Source organism: Lissotriton vulgaris, chromosome 8 (assembly GCF_964263255.1).
Source record: "Lissotriton vulgaris chromosome 8, aLisVul1.2, whole genome shotgun sequence".
Taxonomy (NCBI): Eukaryota; Metazoa; Chordata; class Amphibia; order Caudata; family Salamandridae; genus Lissotriton; species Lissotriton vulgaris.
In genome coordinates this window covers 492,039,529-492,064,885 of record NC_141696.1, presented here as the reverse complement: position 1 = coordinate 492,064,885, position 25,357 = coordinate 492,039,529, and the positions used below count along the sequence as shown (strand labels likewise).

Below are 25,357 nucleotides of genomic sequence, written 5' to 3'. Positions count from 1 at the left end.
GTTCAATGAATTTGATCGAACTATCCTTTAGCTTTCCAAAAGTAGAATCTTCCGTTTTTTTTAATTCGTACATGATGGCACGAGTAAGGGCTATGGGAGGTATCTATGGCAAGCCAAACCCCTCGTCCTCTCCTCATCTCTTACACCCACTGCAAAAATTATTTAAAAATCCTTGATCCATGTAGCGTATGGGGGGTTTTAAATTTCCGAACTCACTCGTATCGAGGTGGGCGGAACACCAGAAGCCAAAACGCCTTATCAGAGGCAGCCTGAAGGATTCTGCTACCTCCTAGCGAGGACCTCTCGAGCTTCGGTCTACTCACCAAAAGATCACCGTCTGGTGTGGGCACAGTATCCACAGGCAGGAAGATTGAGACACAGAAAAGACAGAGTTCACATTTAGCCAGTAGATCACTACAGCATGGGTGTTGTGAATAGTACTGACACACATATTCGTGCACCAACAGTACTACCTTTAGAACAGTGCGCAATAGAGCACAGGAAGTTCCAAAAACCCATCTCTTTTTTTCAAGCTGAACGAGAGGTGCCCACTCACTGGGGGGGGTCTTGTCCTAGATTTCAGAGATACATTCTGAGAACGCATGCCGTGAAATGAGTGTATGAGACAAATCACTCTAATGACACTACACAGTAGAAGCTTTAAAACGAATGGGGATGCTACGGAACTCAAAAGAGGCAGAAGGGTAGGAAAATCAGGCAGAACCAGGAGTCGAGCAAGCGGGGAGTAGTTCTGAAAGGAGTTGTGTTGCCTGTAGCCATGGACAGAAAAGAGGTGGGAAAAGTGGGCCAAGAGATATGGAAACGGATGCATCACACACAACCTCCATGGGTGACTAAATTAGTCTGGTCCGTTTTTTTTTTCTTGGATTCTGTCCTGTTTTTTATACTAGTATAACTAGGACTACAAGTCCCAGAATTCTGAGAAAAACCGAGACCAGACTCTAGTCATGGGCTGGGGCAATTTGGAAACTGTTCACGGGTTAAGAGGTGCGGTTGTGTCGTGGTCGCCGCAGCATTTTCATTCTTAAGTACCCCAGAAAAAGTAAGAGTGGACTTCAGCTGCCCACTCATCTCTCCCGTCCGGTCCCCTATGCAGATAGCGCAGCCTTCGCCTAGTATGCACCCTTCCCTCGATTGCGCCTGCGCCCGGCAGGTGGGCGTGGCAGGCGGGTGTAAGAAATCTCCAGCCTCAGAGTTGCGGGGACTTGAGGAGATGTGTTGAAAGACAGGGGGGAATCTCTAGCTTGTGACCGGCCCGTCACCTGTGCTCAGCCCGCCTCGCCTCTTGGAGACGCAGAGGGGGCTTGCAGGCACAATTGCAGCCGGCGGCGTTCCAGCCTTGATCCGCTCGCGGCTCGTGCAGGCTAATTAGCCTGAAGGATTAACCTATTGAGTGCGCAGCTTCTCGCCAGCTGAGCGGCGCGCAGGGACGAACGCAGTGGATTTTGATTCCTTGGGTTCCAATGTAGCGCCTGCGGCGGGGCGTGCAGGAGGAGCGCAGCCGGGACGCCTGGGGAGCCGGCCAGGACTGTGAGCGCCTCTGACCGCGCGGGGAATGGGGGACTCGGTGTTCTGTGATACGCGGCCGGCTTATAGAGTAAGTACCACCTCGGGTTGTGTGTCTTCGCTTTTCACTGACACTCGTTCAAGTTTGTCATGTTTGAGGAAACGGGTCTGGGGGCGATGTTGCAGGGCGGTCAGTTTCCAATCAGGCGCCATGCAAAGGTTTTTGGGAGGGGAGACGGGATTCCACTAAGAGAATGCAGCGAGCACACTGTTAACGTTGTCATGTACTCTTTGTTTCATGCATGTTGTACCAGTCTGCTGTGTGATGTACATTGCATTGTTATGCGCTTTGGGGGCTATGACTAGAACCAACCTAATGAACATCTTGTCCCCTGTATTGTGACGGGGGCTCCTGAGTAGTGTTATATTCACAGACACTGCACGCACCCTTTTAGCACCTCACACCCGGTGTTGTATAGCATGAACCATACACACCGGACAGACCCGAGGCAGGGCTCGCTCACGGGTCTCTCTCTCTCCCCTGCGGTTCCCCTCTGCTCCTTCCTGTCACAGCTGGGCTGGTGTGAAGCAGCTGCTCACCCCGAGCGGTTCCTGCTGTTGAACCGCGCCCGCTGCAGAGGCCAAGATAACAGTAAAAGCAGGGGTGGCCGGGCCTCCTCCATACCAAGGCCCAGGAGCCTGGAGAGCGGCAGCTACTCAGACACACACGCGGCGGTTGTTTCCATTCATTCCAGGCCAGGGCGCCTCTGCCGGGGTCCGCGGAGTGCTGGCGGGCCGAGGGCCTTGCTGCGCAGCCCAGTCCCAGCACACGTTGTTTTTTGGGAGGCTTTTGTGGTTATCAGAGAGATGGTGATGGGACTTTTGTAACACTGCAGCTGTATTCGTGGTTTCCTTCCCGAATGACTTTGGCCTTTCGTTTATGTTTTGGAGTGAAAGTGAGCAAGAAGGGTTTGTTGCTTGTGGTGAAGCTTTTGCACATTGGCGTTTTACGTTGTACGTCATTTGCCGAGTTGGATACATTATTTAAAGGAACGTCTGTCTCTTTTTTTGCTGGTGCACCCACTATTTTCGGTGATTATTTACTTAAACTTCCTTGAGTGAACCCCTATTCTCGCCCTTTAAACTGATAGTTTTTTTTAATGCAACAGCGTGGGCTCATTTAAGGATGTTTTTCAATGTTTGCACATAGGACATGCAACCTGTCGGGTAAGAAGTCGTTTGTTTATTTAAATGATGCGAGGGTGCAACAAACTCTCAGAAACCACGTGTTTTAGGGTTATACCGGAAGTGCTTTCTGTAATGAAAACATAAACCGATTCTGAAAGGAAAAAAAAGTACTTGTCTGTATTTTTATTAGTTCTTGACGGTCGCATATTTTTCCAGTGGTGTAGCTGCTCTACGCTTTAAGCAATACTGCGGCTTTCAGTATTTTGTTCGTTGTTTACTTCAGGGTAAGCTTTGACCATGAAAAGGGGCTCTTAAAAACCACATCTGCTCAACCAGCATTGCACAAATGCAAGGGTGCTTATGGCTAAATTCATCTTACTTCCTCCTTAGTCATTTTCTAATGTAAGTTGTGCCTGATGTTTGTATAACACCCCACTGGTTACATTTGTGACGAGAAGCATCTTTGAATGAAAATGTTAGACCTCAATTTTCCATCTTGGAACCTGATTTTATATATATATATATATATATATATATATATATATATATATATATATATATATATATATATATATATATATATATATATATATATACACACACACACACACACCAGGAAAGTGTGTTTTTAAACTTACTTATAAGAATAAGGGTTTCACAAATGGGGGGCACTCGACAGGAATGCATGCTCTTACTTAGTTGGCTGTTCTATCTTACAACAACTGGTTTACTGGCTGTTGATTCAAAGCCGAACCATGGTTATAAGAGGTGAGTTAATGAGGTTGTGCAGCCTACTTTGGAGTATGTTACTGGTATTTGAGTCCATATGCAGTTATCAAATGACCCACAGTTAGGGCCTCTAGAGTTATGCAGCATGGGAGGAGATCAAATTATGTGGCAGGATTGACTAAATTAGGCGGCAAGAATGGGGCAAATAATGCAGCACGTGTTTGTGATGGTATTACTTAATTATTTTGACATTTTTATACATGGTAAGATTCGAAAAAAGGTTTCACCATAATAGGACAAATGTAACACCCCAAAACAGCAATAAGCAACTGAAAGATGCTCATTCAATTTTTGCGATGGACTTCCCACTGTGCAAGAGCAAGTGTCGCCCTGGTTTAAGTAAATGTTGATCCGCTTGAGCGATTTAAAAAAAAAAAAAAAAAGTTACACCTCAGATTATAGAGCAGATATAGGATAATGTGGCAAATCCATAATTATTCGGAAAATGCTGCAGAACCATATACTTTCAGTGTCTCTGCCCACAGGCAATCAGGGAAGCTTCACTCCAGTCTTGGGCTTTTAATGTAGAAGTCGTTGTTTTCTGATGGGTTCAGTGAGAGCAACTGCGGTTTACTATGACTACAGCTCCCACAAACCAGATTCGGTGGTTACCGCTCAGAATTGGAGCCCTGCACCCATGGTGACCTGGAGTGTCCCTGTTCTAGCATCAGTGGCAAGTTGTGTGTTCACGTAGCACCAATGTACAAATCTTCTCTTTTGTGCTGTTTTGTCGTGGGCTATTCTCAGTCGTGCGTGGGAATGGGTGAAAAAGTTTCCCGGCTCCTCTGTGCATTGGAACCAGCGCCCAGAACGTGAAGAATGTATTATTTATACTGGGATCCGCGAGGGCGGTGCAGTCAGCGTTGCATACCCTTGGAATGCAGCCAGTGTCACACTGCACCCTCCCTCCCTAGTCAGAGGGAATGACCAAACTAATTACATTTACCTCTGTTTCCTTTGCCTGAACACTCCACTCTCCTTGTGTCTGGTATCAGGAAAACGTGGTGCCAAATAATATTTAACAGAAACGGTAGCCCTGTATTTAAAAGACAAACACCCGCCCCCCCCCCCCCCTTTCACTGGGTGACCTGCCTTCCCCGCCCCCCTCGCGCTCTTTCCCCAGTGCCATTTCCCTATTTGATTAGCGCTCGTTCTCGCTGCACGTGATTTGAGGTGAACAGCACCTCCCGAGCGCGTGCCATTGTTCCTGCACATTCTGCATCTGCTTGAGTTTGGCCTCAATGTCTGCAGTGAAGCTTACTTCCCCCTTTTTTGTCCCACTTGGTGCTTTCGCGTGTTCAGGCGTTTCTTCTGTGACTCTGATTTCCAGGGCAGTTCGGGAGTCCGCTTTTGACATCTCTGCCTGCTCTGAGACCCGGAGGCGGGATCCGATCTGCACGTGGCCAGACTGGCAGGTGAAGCCTTGCAGGCCAGGAGCAGCTGTAAGGTGCTCTTGAAAACATGTCATCTGCGCGGCGTGTACACAGAAGCCGGGCTTTCTTATCTCGAAAATACCAAACAGGGGCGATGGGCTGGGGGAAGTTGCCTGAACGAGGTGTGAGCATTCCTTTCTTCCCTCCAGAAGGGCTGCCAATAGATCTGGCAATTGACATTGTGGCGTGCCAGGTTTCCACATATCTGACCCCTGCCTCATAAATGAACAGCCTCGCATTAGCTGCACGTTCACCTTGATTCTTTTTGTTGTGGTATTATGTTGTAGATTTACAAACTTTACTACACCGGACAAGGCTTTGAAGTGCTGTGCTAACGGACTACATGCAACTCTGTGGAGCCCAGAGTTACTTTGTAGAGCTAGTTGTAGCTGCTGCAGTTGGTCGCAAATAATACACAGTCACTGGAATTATATGGTAGAGGAGGACACAATTATGCGGCAAGAAGAGCAACATTTTTGCAGGAAACTTTCTGGCAGTATTACTTCACTACTTTTGGGTCTTTTTTTCCTCTCACAATGTTAACACTTCCAGGGCAAATGTTTCACCTCATTAGCATTAGGTTAACAGGGTTGATGTCTAAACACAGCAACAAGCAACTGGAATTTGACACTGTGCACTAACGCCAGTAGCAGCATTTCTAGACCCTTTTGATTAGTTTTAGTTAGGAAAAAAACATAGAAGATGCTGGAATATGTGGCAAAACCATAATTATTCGGAAAGCTGCCTTCAACTCTCATATTTCCAGTAGCCTTGGTTCAACACGAGTCTGTGTACCACTCCGTTTACAGGGCCTTCTATTTAGAGGAAACCTGGTTGTTCATTGTTTTTGATGCAAATGGTTTAGCTATGTATCCACTGGCATTCCTAATTGTCCCTCTGTGTGTGTGATTAAAGCGAATGGGGGCTTGCCTTATTATCCTGTTGTGTTGTCATCTTAGTACAGTGTGTCTATTGGATGGCTGTCATGTTGTTATCGTTTTCTATGTTCTTTGGTGCTGTCCTCGCGCCACTGGCCTGGAATGTTGTATTTTGAGTAGAATTCTATGTGACGGTTTGTTCATTCGGTGAGCTGCGCTTGTCCTGGACGTCTGAATAAATCTTACACTTGCCTCTTTGTTCTCCACCATTTCCTGTCCCTTCTGTAAACTGTGACTTTGGCACTGGCAATAAAGGCTTGGCACTTAGGACCACCCCACCCCACATTTCGTAAAGCTCTTTTGCTGATAACACAGGCAGCTTGCCTGCTATTCCAGGTAGGAAGGTGTTGACATGCTCTGTGTCAACAGTCGGCCCTTCGGGGATGGTGTGCGTTAAGGCATCCAAAGGACTGCCGCAGCAGGAAACATTCTAAGCCTCTTCCTTGGACATGCACCCGCCCTCCCCTTAAAGCGCATGTGTGGTATTCAAGAAATTACATTAAACTTTCTGCCGAGGACCACTGCAATTATGTGGCAGTGAAAGCCTAAGTTATGTTGCCCGGTTGACTGAATTACACTGCAAGTAAAGGCTAATTATGAGACGCACTGTGACAGTATTAGTTCACTATTTTGCCAATTTAAGAAGATGCCTACATTCTATTTGGACCTCAATTTCATTGTATAAATACCCGTAGCAATCCACTGAAAAGTGACAAGGTACCTATGGCAAAGTGTTTGCCATGGTGCATCACCACATGTTGTGTGTGTTTTATTTTTTTTAGGATCTTTTGAACTGCTTGAGCTACAACCAGATTTTCTTTGTTGAAACTGACGAACTATACAGGAGATTATGTGGCAGAAACATAGATATGAGGAAAAAGACATGACCGTAGAATTCCATTATTCCAGTGGGTCTGCTTATGATTTACGCATCGCCTAGCCACCCAACAGTATTCAGAGAGGAATTTCAACTTAGCGTCCTGAGACATTAGACACAAAAACTGGGTCGGCACACTTTTATGGGTGAACCTTCTTGTTTACCATAAGTGATTGTAAGTTAATGTTTGGGTGTTGTGGTTTAGTGGACAAATTGCCACCTTTCAAACCAACAGATTAGAGCTTTTGCTTGGTTTTTAGCCTTGATCAAAAATGCGTGACCCAAGGTATATTGCTGTTTCCCAAGTTTACCTTCACTTTCTGAGGCACTTGAAAGATGGCTGTAGAAAGTACAGTGTAGCACTATAGTTATACAAAAGAGGTCCATTATCAATTTGTGATGTTATGCTCTACAGATCTTTTTCCATATTTAGTCTGCAAGTGGTGTGTATTCGAACATGACTTTAACTGTAGACTGACCTCTTTCAGAAAAGTTGATGAATCTTAAATGATTACATTCAGCTGCATCATTGCTATGCAGCTTATGAGCTTTGAGGTTGAGTAAACTTTAAAGTTCGATGAATACTTCAAACCTATAATTTCTGTAGGATTGTCTGGTTTAGTGTTAATCTAAATGACTGGTTTTGTACTGATGTTTCCCACTGTGCCATCTAGAAAGGTTTATATTGATTTTTGCCCCCTCTCGGTAGGAGAGTCCTGTTTGATGTTAGAGGATGGGATCCATATATATGTTAGTTATTCATGGGATTTTTACTAACCAAACCTCTGCTTCCCAGATATCCTACAAGTGTTTTACATGTCATGAAGTATTAAATCTTGAGATGTAATACTTGCAAAAAGTTTGATCGCATGTGAGTGTGAGAAAAACTGCACTGGTGAATGTTGCAAATTACTTTATTTATTATTGAACCTTTAGCGTTAATGGTGTATGCATAGTTATTAATCATTTTTAGGTCCATCCTGAGCAGGGCATGTTATATTAGAGTATGGACTTGAAGCCCCGCACACTCTCCACCCATATTTCTAATTGGCTTTTGTCATTGTCCTTTGTAAATGCTGGCTTCTGATTTGTTAACATGCTTGTTAGTCCCTCCTTAGTACCGCCTTGTCTTCATTTGTAACCTCCCATGAGGACTGGCCCTTTTACTTCTGTTGTTACACGGTATTTCTTATTTAGTCTGTAAGCACTATTTTGTTTAATGAGTTTCTCATCCTGCAGGCACAACATGCTTCCCTGCAACATTCAGCGCTCCTTGCGCGCTTTCACTTTCCAAGCAGCCTAGGACAATGGCGGCTGCTTCTTCGAAATGAAATAGGTCTCGTATTTACAAGAGTTTGAGCTATTGGTATTGTAAATGAGAGCCTTTCATTTGTGGGTTAATTATCAAAACCGATAAATAAAAGGCTTTGTCATTTACAAATGCCAATAGCTTAAACTCTCACAAATACGAGACCTATTGCATTGCAAGTGCATGTTCCCCATCCCTCTTGGTATACCCCTATCCTCGCCCTCTGACCCCCATGTTCTATAAACTTTGGAATGTCTGGGTATATGCCTTATTTTATTAGAGTAAGAATGTTGGCATTGCTGTGAAGTGAGTTAGAGGTGTCGGTTGGTAAATAAAGCTCTCCAAATGTATCAGCCGTCTTGGAGTTTTTACAACCGTGAGAATGCCAGCAGGCAATAAAGTGCCTTACAGGATAAAGCAAGGGAACGGTTCCTGATGAACCAAGAATGGGCACAGGTTGTCCTCATCTGTTACTAGGCACACTTGTCTAAATGGAACTCACTCCCTGAAAGAAGAAGTTTTCATCCTGGTTTATCATCCACTGCAGCTCCCTCAGATTTTAGGCAGCCCAAAAACGATATAGTCACAGCTGCCTAATACTCCCTCATTTTACAGATTTACCTTCATGTCTACAATCTGGAGCTACCAATGTGAGCGCGGCACCATGATGGCTTTGAGAACCACATTTGAAGCAGTCCACAATTAAATACTTTCCTGACCACTTTGTGCTTCCTTAGGGAAAAAATGTCAACTGGAAATATTTTTACAGTAAGATTTTAGATGTAGACAAAGAAGTCGAAATGTTGATGAATTTCTCGTCGTTCATGATGTTCTGCAATTGTGCTCCAGAACAAACACTGCAGTTCTGGGGCAATATTGATATTTTTTTAAGTCAGACCTCATTATTTTTAGAGGCGGTTTTTGGGCCTTTACAGTGGCAGCTGGCATCTATACGGGGGTGGGGTGGGGTGGGGTGGGGGGTATTAAGTGGGTGAGAGCGCACAAATAGAAGAAAATAAATACATTAAAATGAAAACACTTACCGGATACAGAAGACACAATGTCCTCCTCACTCAGACCTCTTCTGCTGAGACTGCAGCGTGGGCCCCAGCAAACTCCATGACTAATCCTGGTGCTGTTCAAATGCTCTAATATATGTAATTTTATGGTTATATTGCTACGCCAGCCTGGTCATTTGAAGTTTCAGCCATTGTGTTTTGTCTTGTACTTTGGAAGTATTTTTAGTAGTTTAAATATTCCGTACTATATAATCCTCTTAAATTTTAATGTGTTTACAGTTACATGCTATATTTTTTATGTACTTTTATGGTTGATTGTTTGCAAGACAGAATAGTGGAGAAGTGTGGCTCACTGATTAGAGCGGCAGACCCTGATGCAGAGGTCTGGCCCGGGACCAGGGTTCAATTCCCGACGCGGCAGGGTCCTGAACCCAAGAATGTCCACGGACTCGATAATTCTCGCCTCGGTGCCTATTCTAATCATGGGGTCCCACGCTGCAACTCTGGGCAATAGCTGCTTAATCTCCACTACGGCGGCCCACCCGCTGCGGGATGCCTGGCTTTCACCTTGGGGATGCCCAGTAGGGGTTATCTCACAGAGAAAAGCCAGGACGGGTTCCCAAGGCAAGCGCCTTGATGCCTTCGGATGATACGTGCGCTATATAAGTCGCAATACATACATACAATAAAGATTCTATGATTGATTGATTTGATAACCCGCATGGGAGCGGCCTCTATCCGCGCTCTCGAGCGCACTGGTGGCCTGCACTTGGTCTCAGCCCAACTGGTTTAAGACAGCTGGGTTGAGAGGTTTAAGGTGCGCATGTCTGTCCGGCCGTTACAAATCGGCTGGCCAAAGAGACATGCGCACTTTAAACAGTGCACATGCAACCCTCTGCCCACCACTCTTTCCGCTACCACTCAGCAGGCCCTGCTCCATCCTGACACTGTTCAGGACTGGATGATAAAAAATAAAGTGGTAATAATTTATTATTTTATTTTACCTCTCTGGGGCTTTGGGGCGTAAGTGAGGCGATACTCTTCTGCTCCAATAGATGAGCCACCCCTGGGCCTTTAGTTGAGTCACTTACTCCGTTTTCAAAATCACTGTGGCCTGTTTGCCAGTAGATCGCAATGGTATGAAAAAGAGGTTCTGAAATTATTTTTGGCTTGTTCAAAGTGTGAAATATGACCTTCCTCATTTTCTGCATTCCACTTTTTCATTGTGCGTTTCACTTTTCCTGTCACCCCTGACTATCATTGTGTTTGTGCTCCATTTGATCTCCATCTGTGTACTTCCCTGTCTATAGTCCGTGACCTATTCCCTAATACTGCCACTTTGGGTTTGTACACCACATCCCACCTGCACCTACTTCCATTCAATCCCCCTCACTTTGTTCCTCCCTTTCCTTGAACATTCACACCATTCCCTGTTTTGTTTTCCTTTTGACTTGCTCGAATCAAATCCAGATTCACGAGTTGGGTAAAAGGCTTTGGATATTGGATTGTGGATTGTAGACCCAGGGCCGGACCGGGAACCGCAATAATCACTATTTACCGGGCACGAACATAGTAAGAGTTGCTTTGTTGAAGCTTTGAAAAATGTTCTTTCCTTTACTTAATTTATTTCTTTGATCATGCATGTCTTTTATGGACATTCAAGCTTAAAACTCAAGGTCTCAGGAAAATCTTCAGTTCTGGTTGCCCAAACACCCGCTGTACCACAATTGCACCTCATGTAGTGCAATACTAAGGTTGCTTTCTATCCTCTTGACCGAATGTCTTGAAAGGACCTTCTTGTCAGTGGAGCACTACTTCGAGATAAATTATGGTGGGGTTAATGCCTACAACCACCTCTGGTCTGTGACCAATAAAGTCACCTTGAAGTATCCATAGTGAGCTTCAATGACTGAAATAACCACGTTCATTGGTCTTGGCCCCTGACGGCGTACTGTACAGTGCAACTGCAGTGCTCATGTGGGTTCCAGCTGGACACGCTACAGGCACTGCAGAGCCTAAGATGACGAGGCATGTTTTTATTTTTGAGTCTTGAATACAGACCTCTTTGGCTTCCACTGAACTAATTCAAATGACCGTCTCAAAATCAGTGATTTGTGGTCGAAAAGTTGAGGACTGGAGACCATGTTTGGGATGACCTGGGATGAGGAGGTCATGCAACGTGGTAGTGATATCAGCAGTGAATAGGGATGATCAGTTATGAATGAACGTTTATCGCATGCTCTTGCTTATCATTCTTTGCTTGTGTTTATTATATGTGTAAGTGTTTTGTGCTGTATGTTGTAATTTGTCTTGGCTGCTTAGCTTTGTTGTATAATGTTGATGTGAGCATTTCTGGCAGTCTTGCCTAGTGTGACCGAGGTGGTGATACCTGCAAACAGAATTGCAAAAAAATAGGTTCTTTTATAGTTTTACAAAATTTCAGTATCGTCACTGGTGAGTGACTTGAGTCGGTGTGGGTCTATTGTATGAAAAGCAGAGCTTGTTGATGTGGGTGTTGATTAACAATTGCTTCCAGAAGCTTTTTTTTCTTTTGGGTGGTGGAGTGAAGGGTGGGCTCTTGCATGTATAACACTACCCAAATAGAGTATCGCCATGGTTTTGTACATGTCTGACTTACTTTCTTAATGTGTTGCACATTTTTTCTGGTCATATTATACTATTCCCGTAAACTTTGTTAGGCAATTTTTAGGTCTGGCCTAGAGTCCGCTGTAGTTGATTTAAGTGGCTAAAGAAAGCGAAAAGCATGATTTATAAATGCATACATATATACATTCATAATGGCGTTTGAGGTCGGCTTTATTCAATCATTAGTCCGTTAAATTGTCATTCAAATTTTACTTATGCCCACCATCGCATACAACATTGGGCAGTAGTTATCACTTCGGTCACTGGCTCTCTTACAGTGTGAGCAACTGCATTGTACCCCTTCATCTGTCTTAAAGGATGGTCACTTCAGTGCCAGAGCTAGTGGGCCAATATTTACTTTGACAATGTGTTTTTTATTTTTTCCACTTTCTCCATTCTTTATCTTTTTTTTTAGTTTGTTTTCAGCCCCCCTCCTCCAATTTATTCTAGCTATCTATTCAAATTACAGTAATATAAAACCAAAGGTGCACTTTTTATGGAAATATGGATCATGTTTTCCTATAGTGTGCATTAAATCTAAAAAGGGATTCTCTGTTAGGAGTATACCTTTCTGCTAGGAAGAACCCACACGTTAGTTAAACATATATACATGCAATGGTTACCTTTTTATTTTTAAGTGAAAAAACATCTGTTGTGGTCACTGCCTTTAGGCGGTGGCATAGTATTTTTTTGTCACGTATGCATGCAACCAATAAAGTAAAAAAAAAAAAAATATCCAATGCACCACCTTCCAAAGCCAACAGATTTATTTTGACAGTGCTTAATTCTTTGAGTCTTCATTTCTGGATGGTTGCTTGCAGGGCTTTAAGTGGACCGGGTTCCCCTGGTGCTGAGCCCCAGCAGTTTTTTAAAAGAGACCTCTAAACTGGTCTGTATCAGGCTCTGTTTTGTGCCCTGGCACAGTCGGTTAATTTTTTTCTGGACCGCAGTGACAGCTCACACTGCTCACTTCTCACTAGTGGTTGAAGTTACGGCATGACATCATGCCATTGAGCGTTTTAGGGGAAGGGAAATGCTTTAAAAAGAGTTAATTTCTCTCTGGATTTCCATTCTCTTTTTGAAACGCAGGAGCAGCAACATTGTCTGTTGTCACCAGGGCTCTAAGTGGAAGCTTTTTCAATATTATATACAAGCCATAGTTGCTGCATATTTATCTTATGCAACTATTGTTTCTTATGAAACTAACCACCATTAGAGGAGACAACAGTCCTGACTTGTTGTAGGTATGATGTTACTTGTTGTATCATATCTGGATGTAATGAAAGAAGCAACAAAATAAAAGTTGGGCAGCACCCTATGCTAAACAGATTTTTAGCTTACATGTTTTAAGCCACGCCCTTATTTACATTGGCAACGCCCCCGTATGAGATTCCCGCCCCCCAGTTTGTTCATCCCACTTAAAGCCCTGGTTGCTTGCCTTGTTGGAGATTGGCAGGCAATGCGAATGCTGATTGACACTTCTGCTGCTATTGTTCTGTCGGGTGGTTGTATTCATAGGCTTTATACAAGATATACCGCTTCTAGAAGTTTTTGCAGAGACTTTAAGGTTAAACCCTATTTTAATTTTGATTTGGTGGATTTAAATTTATGCCATTTTCATAAGCCCTAGTAGGCTTTATGAAGGCGTTGTTGTGATGGGCTTCAATTGCTGTTGTTCGAGCCCTTATCTCAGCCAGCTTGCTTGCTGTTGCCCTGTCGGGGTCTGCTGTTGTGTTTGCGGCCGTTGCCACTCCTGCCCTCGCCACCACCAACATGCCTGAAGGGAAGGGACTACACATCCCATAAGCCCCCAGTGACGCAGGAAGACCGCGTCATCGTCCAGCCCCATGAGGAGCTTAAATCTCCAGGCGGACCCACGCAGCGCGGGAGTGCCCGGCCGCTGCCCGGGCAAAGCCCGGGCCAAGGGCGGGCCCGTCTGCGACCGTCTGAGGCCAGGCTGGGCCACCTCCCTGAAGCGTGCAATTTGTACCATACCTGGCTGGCTTACAATTAAGACTCGGAGACATTTTTACACTCAAAATTCCTTTATGGCTTGCATTACACTCTCCGCCTGATCTTGATAATCTGTGACACTTTGTGTAGGGCGGATTGGAACTATGCCTGCCCTCTATCTCTGGCCTTAGTTTGTAACTCAACATTGGACTAACAGCTATTGAATTTTAGTATTCTTTTGGTCCTCCTTCCAGGTGCAACAGTTTGGTGCATTTTTCTATTTTGTGGACATTATTAGTTATGGACGGAGGCTTCTCATTTATTTTAATTGGTCCTTAGGTTAATCCGCTGTATTAGTTATTGAACGTATATTGTTATTTGGCTTGTGAAATAGACATTGTATTTATTATACTGTTTACTCTTCAACAGTTTATAAATTTAAAATGAGTAAACGGAAAGTAGCTACGGGTTCAGGAGTGGTCGGAACCCTAGATGCCTTTCTATCCAGGGTGGAATCTGTTCTTACTAAAGAAATTATACTAACGGAGCGTAGGCTATCCCTGGAGCCTTTCCCCTTACATGGCAGGCTCTCTATTACCCCTGCATTCCCAGATGTCCTGACTGCCCCTACTTATGATGATATACCCCCTGATCAACAACAGAGTTCAACACTGGAGGATGACACCTCACAACAAAATGAAATTAGACTTTCAGGGATCCAAGATCAGGTACTTAGCCCTGCTAATCACAAATTACGGGCAAGGGCAAAGAAAGCTAAAGTAGAAACTAATTGCCCCAAAAACTCGGGGAACTAGACAACCCGTGCGCACTGTGTCCGGCAATGAGGGGGTGACAGTTGTAGAAATCCATGACACGGGTAATGCCACGAGAGAGATCTTAGTAAACAGAATAGATTAATGTTGGGGCACTATCTGTTGGTCCCCGAGGAAGGGATCTTCTGGGGAAGATTAGAAACTATGTTGAATTCCCTCCTAGATCCTATTGTTCAAAAATTATGTGGGGTTGAATCATGGTTGTCTAACTTAGAAAAGTTGCTGACTAACCAACCCAGGACATTGTTACAGCGAACTCGCATAAGATTGTTAATCTAGGGCCTAGCACGAAAGATAGTGTGGGGCGGACTAGAGGTGAGGAAGCTGATAATGGCTCGGCCAGAGCTATAAGAAGGCCTTCGGATATAATAGGCCCAAGTAGTCCTAGGGTGGTCAATGGAGGTTTAAGACAGCCCACTAATACTAGAAATTCCCCACATTTGTCTGAAATAAATAAGAGGTCTGAGGAGGGGTCCCTTATGCCCTCAAGATTACCAACCATTGATCTTCCACCAAATTCAAGTCCATATATAGTTATACTGAGGCATGTTCCCGTTCTTCCATCCGGTAAGAGCGAAAATTATGGGCAACTGATGAATAAAACAACGCATTGGTTCTCTCAGAATACCATAAATGGAGCCAACTTATCTAACAATATAATTATGTTACGTTGGGTCAATTGGATCAGTAGATTGAGCAAACAAGGGACAGGGGACTGTATTATTGTCAATTTTTGATAACCCCTATACCCCAGGCCGAATTTTTTCAAGGGGTCTTAGCCCTTCGTCATTAACCAGTACCGAAATTAGACTGCTACCTTTTGGGGTTTTTCTATAAGCCACCAATTCATAGGGACGTGGTGAGATCTGTTCAAGAGGAATACCACCAGGGGGATGGTTGGACAAGATTAACACCTTGACTGCTAAGGCAATTCCCGCTGGGTGCTGAGCTTGTATGAATAAAATTGCTTCATGAAGAGCTCATGCTCGTCATAAACACACAACCAGTGTACTGCATGACGAGCTGAGCTCGTCATGAGCAGCGAAGGGGTTAAGACCTATACATTAACCTACTCCCTTGATGACACCTCAGATACCCTGAAATAGGCAATGCGATACCGGGTATAGAGTGTCACTTAACAATAGATTTGAAACCCTGTCCGGTTTGGAGGCCTGTGATTGACTTGGGGAAGTGGAACCTCCAGGGGAGGGGCAGGATATATCACGGGAAAAGGCAGTAGTTGATGGGGCGATGCAACAAAGGGGGAGCTTGAATAACTTCATCTCTTGGAACATAGCGGGTCTGTCTGCTAAGTTAAGGGACCCCAGATGGATAGCTTATGTGAAACAATTTTCGATAATTTGCCTTCAGGAGATCTGGTCGGTAGAGTGTGCCCTTTTTCTAGAAGGCTACAAGGCTTACTCTGTCCCAGCTAAAGCATCAACAAGGGGGAGATCAAGGGGGGGGGGCTGGTTATTTACATCTCGGTAGCTGTAATGTGTAAAATCCATGTAGTGCCCTCTTCACATTTAGGTTTCCTCGCATTAGCGATACGTAAGGGGGCTCATTGCTGGGTACTTGTTAACTTTTATAATTTCATTTAATCTCACTCTGATCCTAGTAATATAAAGGTCCTGAGTGAATTTATAAACGCGTCACAGCCTACACAACCATATGGTTGTAGGTGATTTTAATATAGATCTATGCAGCAATTGTTATTGTCAAGTATCTCAGAGTTGGGCTGTCCTCGTATGCATGGCCTCCACTTCGTGCATACAGCTGAGGGGGAACTGTTAAATGATTTGACTAATGATTTGGATCTGATATCCACCATGGTTATAACGGACCCTCGTAAGTGTTTTACCGTGACCTCTTTTAAGGGTCACCGGAATGGGTCCCTTATTGATTTTGTTTTCATCACCAATGCTATCCTTGATAGGCACATTTTTAATTACCAAGAGTGAATGTAGCGACCATAATGCTTGATCACTCTGCCTGACTGGTCCCTGGGTGGACAAAACTGGGGAAATCCCTAAATTGTGCCTACTCTGCCCAACGGATGGAAAGCGCAGACTGAGATGGCCGCAAGTAACTCCTGAACTAATTTTTAATAATATTAAAACTGCTTGTGTGGACGAAATAGCCCTTTGCATCCAGGGTAGGCATTCACCTAAAAAGGTGCTTGTGGCCTTTACGGCTATCACAGAGAAGGTGACTGGGTTGTTATCTGCCCCAGCTAAGAATCAAACATGCGTGGGCCCTAGATGGTATGATTGTCACTGCTCTAAAACGTTGAGGGAAGCTTCATCCATTAAACCCAGAACAAGCTGATGTTACAGCTTGTCGTAGGGACTATAAGTTGGCTTTAGCCACTCGAAAGAGAGCATTAAGGGATGAAGCGTGGGGGGAGTTACTGGACCCTGAAACCCTTAGTAACAGTTCGAGGTTTTACACTGTTGTAAATAAACCACTATTCGATCAGGAGGGGGGTGTGGCCTTGAATGTCACATATCCAAGGAAGAATGGGAAGCCCACTATGAGCAGATGTTAGATTGTTTATTTGAGCAGAATGATAAGTCGCCATCTGGACCCAATGTAGTAGTAATAAGATTCGGGAGGGGATAAATACTGGAAGGTATTGTTGGCCTAACAGCTGGCAAAGCTCCTGGTCCCGATGGGATACCCCTGATCTTTTTAAGTTCAATCCCTCCTTTTGGGCACCAATCTTAGAGTCTGTGTTTAATGCTGCAGCTCCACACGGCTTCCCCCAGTCATGGGCAACCTCCACCATAGTCCCCGTCTTTAAAAAAGGCGATAAAAGCAGCCCTAACTGTTATAGACCCATTTCACTTTTAGATTCTGTGGTGAAAGTAGTGGGAATGGTCCTCCTGCAGAGACTTTCATCCTGGGCAGAGGACAATAAGATTCTGTCCGATGTTCAGTATGGGTTCTGTAGGGGAAGATCTACCTCCACCCAGTGCCTTAATCTCTTCTTGTTACTGAGCAAGTATACTGTGGTTCGTCAGGGGACTATTCACCTTGCCTTCATGGACTTGTCCTCAGCTTTTGACTGTGTCAACAGGAATAAGCTCTGGCAGTCCATGAGGGCAATGGGAGTTGAGAAGGGAAATGTAGATTTCCTAGAAGATTTACACAGGTCCACAAAAGCAAATGTCAGGACCTGAATGTGACAAAGGATTTTAACATTAAAAAGGGAGTCCAGCAAGGATGTATTTTGGCCCCCTTTTTGTTTAATTTTTATATTCACGATCTAGATAGCGTTTTGAGGAGGTGGGGGCTGACTGCCCCAGAGTTGGACGGTGTGGGATTCCTATCCTGTTATATTCGGACGACGCCGTCCACATATGCAGGACGTAAAAGGGACTACAAGCACTCCTAACCGCATTCGATGCATTTATGTCAGACAGGGACCTGAAAGTAAATAACACTAAATATTATGCAATGCAGGTAGAGCAGCCTCCAAAAAAGAGACTCTAATATTCCCCTCACTAGTACGTTCTCCTATTTAGGGGTCCTCTTTGATAATAAGCTTAAATGGGGAACTCCTATTCTGAAAAAGAAAGGGGGCATGACGAGGGTGAATGCTGCAATTTTTAATTTTGCCTCCAAATTGGGGAAAAAAGCCTACTGGCGCTATGCTTCAAGTTTACAAGGCTAAATCTTTAGCCACAGCAACTTATGGCAACAAAATATGGGTGTATAATGCTGTAAATAGTCTCCAAATTGTGGAGAATGACTTTCTGAAACATTTATTATGTGTCCCACGAGGAACACCTAATTTTGCCATCCACGAAGAATTGGGGACCCAGTTTGTTAGTGACGTTTTGTCCTTGCGCCCTTTGACTTGCTGGCTAAAAACGTGGTTGAATCCTGACATTCCGCTGACCCATCTGATCTTAAAAGATTGTATGGCGATGGATAACTCGACCACAGTTCCTTGGCTAAACTACATTATGAAAAGTCTTGCAAGCCTGGGGCGGGGGGAGTTATTTGACAAGCCTGAAAGTATTAACAAGCATTTGCAATGCAATAGGTCTCGCATTAGGAAAGTTTGAGCAATTGGTCTTGTAAATAATTTTTTTTTTATTTATGTGTTGGATTTGAAAATAGCTAAATTAATAGCTTTGTCATTTACAATGCCAATAGTTATAACTTTCGCAAATGTGACACCTATAGCATTTGTAATGCAACACGTTTTTGTATTTACGTGACTTAGATGTATTGATATTACAAATAACAATGGCTTTTAATTTTTTTAAATTAATACTTTAATATGAATATTGGGGTGCATGTGACCGGTGACGTAGAACCCCCCCCCCCCCCCCTCCCACACAGTTGGGGCGGCCTACCCGCATTGTACACGGGCGGCGGCCCCTGGCTGAGCTGGGAGCCCCCCCATGCATCTTGTAGGCATGACACCTCAAGTTTACTTACAACTGCTTGTTAAGCCAACTGTTTAAAAATATTTTAGTCCTGACACAAAATGCAAGCCAGATGTATTGATTTTGCCAGTGCTTTTTAAAGTTAGATTTACTTTTCGTTAGATTGCTATTCGTTCACCCATAGCCAACTCTCCCCCAGATGCGACAGAAGTTCCCTTGTAAGTTTTCGAACTGGGCGGCTGAATACGTGTTTCATTGACAGCAGCTCGGGGAGGGGGGTGGTGGGGGCTCATTTCTGCACTAACTGGATGGGCCTGGGGAATATAGAGCCTAGGACAAACCTTCGGGGGGGGGGGGGGGGCGGGGGGAGACGGGACACGGGAGATAGTGAATGCCGAAAACAGATACTCTTTGCAGGGCTCCTCATTAACAGCTGTTATGTTCACTCATCTGTGGAACGCACTTTATCGACTTCGAAAGGATGAACGGCTAAGCCAGCTTTGAATGTGTATTATCTGGTGCTTTCACCCACCACATTTCTTTACTAGCAGAGCCCGTATGGATCGGTGCTTTCAAAAGGGCTTTTTGCAGAGGCCAGAGCAGAATTAAAGTGTTGGAGGTGAGAGCACTTGGAGCGGAGTAGCATCCATGGTCCCATCTATAGCAGCGGAGGGGTCGGACAGTGGCCTGGTGGTCTCAGCCTGCAGCAAGAGGCAGAATCCGTACGAGCAATCCCTCGGGCACCCTATTATTCACCATATATGAGGGCAAGAGAGCGAGGTCAGGCTTCCAAACCCCATGCAGAGGAGTGAAATGATAAAATATACTCACTTCATAGAGAGCGTGCTCCCAAAACACAGCATCTCAACCAACATGCATGTAGACTTATGGCATGCACGTGTCTAAGTATGAGCATGTGTAACTGTCAGCAATGTATGGTGCTCAGTCTGACAGCAAAGCACAGCAAACCGAACACAGCAAGTCTAGAACATTTTGTAATGAACAATTTCCCTCCAACGATTCATTGACTAAAACGCCCTCCTCGGATGGGCCTCTCGGAGCTACAACAAGCTCTTGGCATCACGAGATTAAAATTAAAGCTAACACTTTCGGAAGGGCTAAATCTAAGCGGGGAGCGCAATTGAGTGGGGGCCTGCCTTGTCTTCAGGGACTTTGAAGGGAGTCGTTTTCGGAGCAATGCTCTTGCCGTGGGGTGTGGAAACAGTACGCAGGTTTTCTAACACCAACTGCAATAATTAAACCAGTTGGGAGAGCTGCGCAAAACAAAACAAAGGCGCCCTGCAAGAAGCACCATAAAGTGGATACTGCGTCAGAAAAAAACCGCAAGCTACAGGAAGTCCAAAAGCGAAAGGCAACTTCAAATGACCCAGTGTTCTGACTGCATTCTAACAACATTTCAGCATCTGGCTACTGCGTGTAACGATCCAAGTGAGTCGGTGGAGGGGGGTGGGGGAGCAGGGGACTGGGCTATGCAGTCTTAGTGAACTGTGCAAAATATGGGGGTGATGCCAGCATGAGACCGGAAGCCCATATTGATGAAACCTCACGAATGTGGGAGCAGGAAAGGGAAGCGGGTGAACCGAGATTAGTTAAAGAGAAGTGAGAGCAGCCGGGATTACCAGCATCACAAGCCCAGACCGGAGGGAAGGGAAACAGTATGGGTGAGAGAGGAGGACGAACCGAACCGGGACTGGTGAGGATTGCAGTAAGAAAAGAGGGGAACCCGCAGATCATAGACCAAAGCAGGATCTCTAAAAAAAGAAACATGGCCGAAAGAAATAAAGATTAATCCGTGAAGCGGGGATCTGGGGATTGGAACCCTTTGATGTAGCTTACGGCCTGGCGGCCGTGAAAAAAAGCAATTAGGGGGGAGGAGAAGTGAGGCCAGCGAGCACTGAGCATGCTGGGGAAGCCTGTGGGAGGGAGGCTGATTGCTTTGATGTGGGGAAATGCGCGTGCTTGTCTTCACGTGAAGTGTTGGAAATTTGGCCGTTCAGGCCGTGGGTTTGAGAACCTATTTTAGCCACTAAAATCTCCCCTATCCATTCCTGTGGAATGGGATAGGCGCGACCTAAAAAGGGAGACTTGGAGGCAATAAAAACGGCCTTCCTATTGGAAAGGAAACTGACTAGGGAAGCTAATGAGTTACAGAAACCTAGTGTGCGGACATATATTATGCTGAAAACAACCCAGCAAACAGAACTATAACTCTTGGGTACTTAGTCCACGTATAAGAAATTTTTATTAACTAGGTTGCGCATGAACTTGTTTCACCATATGCTTGTAAGACCATAATGTTATATTTCTAATAAAGTGGCAGCTACCTGAGTGAGGATTGCTTACTTTTTATTGTGGAATTCTTAAAATCAACTGTTAAGTGTAGGAAGTTTATGGACTTGGAATGAATTCTTTTAAAAATGTTACTTCTATCGAATTTTTATCAATTGTATGCTGCTATGGATATCACTCTAAAAATGCACTGTCACTTTCTGCCGTATTATGTAATGTAATGGTTTTCCCCAAATGATGGCTCCGAATTAACTATTGACCGGATGTAGCTGTGGAGTATTTTAATGTATTTTATCTTTGTTTGTGTAACTTTTATGGTTTATCAACTTAACCCGAATAAAGTTTCTTGAAATTGAAAATTGAACAGATTTGTGCCTCCGTTTCTGTACTAATGCTTTATTTCCTCATTTTCTTGCTGACTGATACTATTTTGGGCTCACATTGCGTAGCTCTCACCAGGCGCAGTGCGTCCATTGGGGCGTGGGGGCATAACCCCCCCCCCCCCCTGCCCGCAGCCACCCGCAGCTCCCTCGGCGTTTATCTGAACTTAAGTAAACTGAGTTTACTTAAGTTCAAAGATTCGAGCCAAGGCGGGAGAACTGACAATCATGCCAATCAACATGACGCCAGACCGCCCACCCCCGGTCTGGCGTCATGTTGATTGACATGACTGTCACAGGGCAACAGGCAGCAACACAAGTGCGCATGAGTGGGGACGAAGGGTGAATTTCTTTTACCCCGTGCCCACTCATGCGTGCTTGTGTTTGCGCTTTTTTGCACATGCCCATTAGGAGCCCTCCGGTATCTTAATGGGCGTGCTATGGGCAAAGAGTAACCTGTGCCCCAAGCCAATCCTGGTGCTGCAGCAGCGCCAGGATTGGCTGATAGGGGCTGCCAGTCCAGTGCCACCATTCATGACATGAAGGCTCCAAGGGGAGCAGACTAGGTGGCACGGACCCGGACCAGCGGTGACTGAGGTAAGTTTGGTTTTATGATTCTCCCCCCCCCCCCCCCGCACGACATCTCTCTCTCTCTCTCCCTCCCCCTCCCCCCCCGTGCGAACCGCATGATTTTCATAATTTGAACACCTCCCGGACAACCTTATTAGGCTGTTCCTTTAGATTTACCAAGAGTGTAATTTTGCAAAGTCCCCTAAACTACGAATTGAATCTTGACACATCTGCACTCCTCAATCTGGACGCTACCATCAGCAGGTCTTTAACCCTCACACAATTAGCCTTTCAATACGTAGACTGCCTAACTTTCTCTTTGAATACATTACAGACAGCCTGAATATTCCTCCGTTTTCTAAGCGCGTAAAGCATTACCAGTTCTCTAGCCTTTCAACACGCAGAAGGCATAACCTTCATTTCAAAAACATACCTGACAGCCGGAATAAGCCTCCAGATTTATTATGCACGTAAATCATTCTCAAACCCACACCATAGGATTTACACATCAGTGCACTCCCAACCTACGAAAGTACCTACAATTGAGCGCCCAATTATAGCGCAAGAGAAATTAAATCTTCCTAACATGGAGCACCCTGCACCCATGGATTAGCAAAATCATGACATTTTATTAACAAATTCATTAACCTTAGAAATAACTTTTTTGTTTAGGCTGTGTTCGTAGATCCAGAACTATACAGTAGGCTTTAAATGGGGCGTATCTATTATTGGGGCAGCAGGTATCATATCTATGGGGCTGAGAGGTATGCGGGTCGACTACACCACTTTAAAACTGTCTATTAGGGTCCAGCCACTGACACGAGAACCAATTTTCTTCGATTCTATTCGCTCCATGTTAACCTTGCTAGGCCCCTGTTGGAAATATAGTTGAGAATTTGTTGTGGTCTTCTGCGGCGTTTCAGTGTATTTGTGTGTCTACTGCGCATGAGTTGAAGTGGAGGCGGTGAGTCGAAAAGCATTCAGGATAATTAGAAGGCTACTGATTGGAGCGTGGAAGACAGTAATGGGCCCGAGCACAGCCGTGGCTTGATAATGCTTTATGCCAGTGATTCATATGGTGGCCATGGAGAAAACATGGAAAGTGGGCAGTGGGGACTTGTTATGATTTTAAGTCGTGTTGTAGGGTGTTATTTTCCATGAGCTTTCCTGGGGATTGCTGAAGCATGGTGGTTCTACTGTAGTCTGTTACCAGGCAATGTCAGGCCTAGACAGGCTATAATAAATTAAACCTATTGAGTGCAGTGCAGCGAAGGGTGAGTAATGTCTGTTTGAGTGCAGGTAGAGCAGTGTGCCTGTGTGAATCCAGGGTGAGTGATGTGGATGGGTGAATGCAGGCTTAGTGATGTGTCAGGGAAGGGTGAGCAATGGGTCTATGAGAGCAGGGTGAGTAGTGTGCCTATGTGAATGCAGGGAGAGTGATGTATCTGTGCAAGTGCAAAGAGACTTGTCTGGTTACTCACAGAGATGTGTGTGCCAAGCCACCTCTTTCTCAAATTTGCTTGAGAATGCACCATTTGCCCACTCTTTTTTTTCAAAATTTTCTCGGGGAACCCCTTGTAGGTGGATCGGGCTATTCTCGTCACAGTACAGTAAGTACGTCGCACCACTTTCAAATGTCACTAGCCAACACTGGCTCTCCCTTTGCTTATGCAATCTGTGTGTGGTTTTTTGTCTTGTGGTTTATCAGAGATGCCGTAGCTTTTGCTTGGTTGCTAAAATTTGGAAATGATTGAGAGCGTTTCTCTGATGTATACTGGTCTATACATTTGTATGCAGAACTGGAATCCAAATCCAAGGTTAGGATTTGGAAGACTTGGTTCTGCATCAATCAAAAAAAATACTACTGATTCTCTGACATGTACTTTATCATTTTGCTGAGTATTTTTCTTTGCTTATTCCTTCCGAAATATAATTCGCCCTTCCTGTAGTATCTTTCAAAGGACCTGCGTCCTTGAGCAATTGGGAGATAAGCTTTTAATAGCAGTTGGTTCAACCTCTACACCTAGAGAAACACATTAGTTTCTCCAAAACAATATATGTATATAGAAATAAACGGGCCCTGTTAAAAAAAAAAAAAAAAAAAAGGGGTGTACTTAAAGGGAAACTTTGTGCCACAGCAAATGCTGGGCCTGTCTGATCTGGTATGCTACACTCAATACACAAGTTGTCATTCTGCACACTGATAAAATGCCATTCACTGTTCCTGCGCAGCTCCAGTTTATTCAAACTTTTGCGCATGTTAGAAGCAGGATGAACTTTATGCTAGGAGGGCCTATCCAGGGTGCTAAAGTTTTACTCAAAATGGTAGCCTGTTATAAGTATCAAGCAATGCCCGAAAAGGACCGAGATGGCTTATGGTATTGGAAGGATGTTGATTGAAACTGGACTGCTTTTGAACTTAGAGGACTGGTGTTTGAGGCTTAGGCCTCAGACCCTGGAGTCATCCGTTAGGGTACAGGTAGTCCCGTGAGGTAGTTTCTGCTTTGTCTAAGATTGTAAAAGACCATCTCCAGTTCAGAAACGACATTGCTTTGGTATGTAAAACCTACCCTTCTCAGATACCTACTGCACCATTGTCCTACCAGAAATCAAATTGTCTTAGTATTTAAACCCTCCTGTAATAGAAGCATTAACCATGTACTGATTTAAACAGCACCATTGCCAGTCATACCAAAACCCACATTCCTCGAGCTGTTGCGCTACACTGTCACGTCGAAACTTAGACTGTGAAGGTATGGTACAGCACCATTTTCATGCTAGGATCCAGATTGTTGCCACACTAGGATCCAGTTACTGAGTCGCACCAGGTTGCATGTTCTGCCCTGGAAGATCACGTCTGTGCCCTAGCAAGGAGCCAGACACTATTTAAGTTTCTTCTTAGCCAAAGAAAAAATCCAAACCTCTACTGGCTCCTTGCACAGCTATAGAATTGTGTGCTACATACATCTACGGTGTTTCTAATTTGCTCAAAAGCCCATGAAATCCAGAGCAACCAGTTGAACTGTGAGTTTTTTCCGCTGTCTGCTGACCAGGCATCACTTGATAATGGAAACTATAATCAGTACAAATTTTCGGTTGACTAAAAATGATGTATACTTGTAGTGCCTCCTTGAGCATAAGTTAAGGAAAAAATATAGGGTTATTCAGTAGATAATGGAACG

At 44.6% G+C, this 25,357-nt stretch overlaps 1 protein-coding gene across 1 annotated transcript in view; it reads left to right on the top strand.

Annotated features, from left to right (window-relative positions):
• Window positions 1–1,182: 1,182 nt before the first annotated feature.
• ARHGAP6 (Rho GTPase activating protein 6) overlaps window positions 1,183–25,357 on the top strand; it is a 1,594,767-nt gene continuing 1,570,592 nt past the window's right edge. The window contains exon 1 of the mRNA XM_086934307.1: window positions 1,183–1,618. Coding sequence (XP_086790433.1) covers window positions 1,577–1,618 — 42 coding nt within the window. The 5' untranslated portion in view covers window positions 1,183–1,576. The remainder of the gene's footprint in view (window positions 1,619–25,357) is intronic.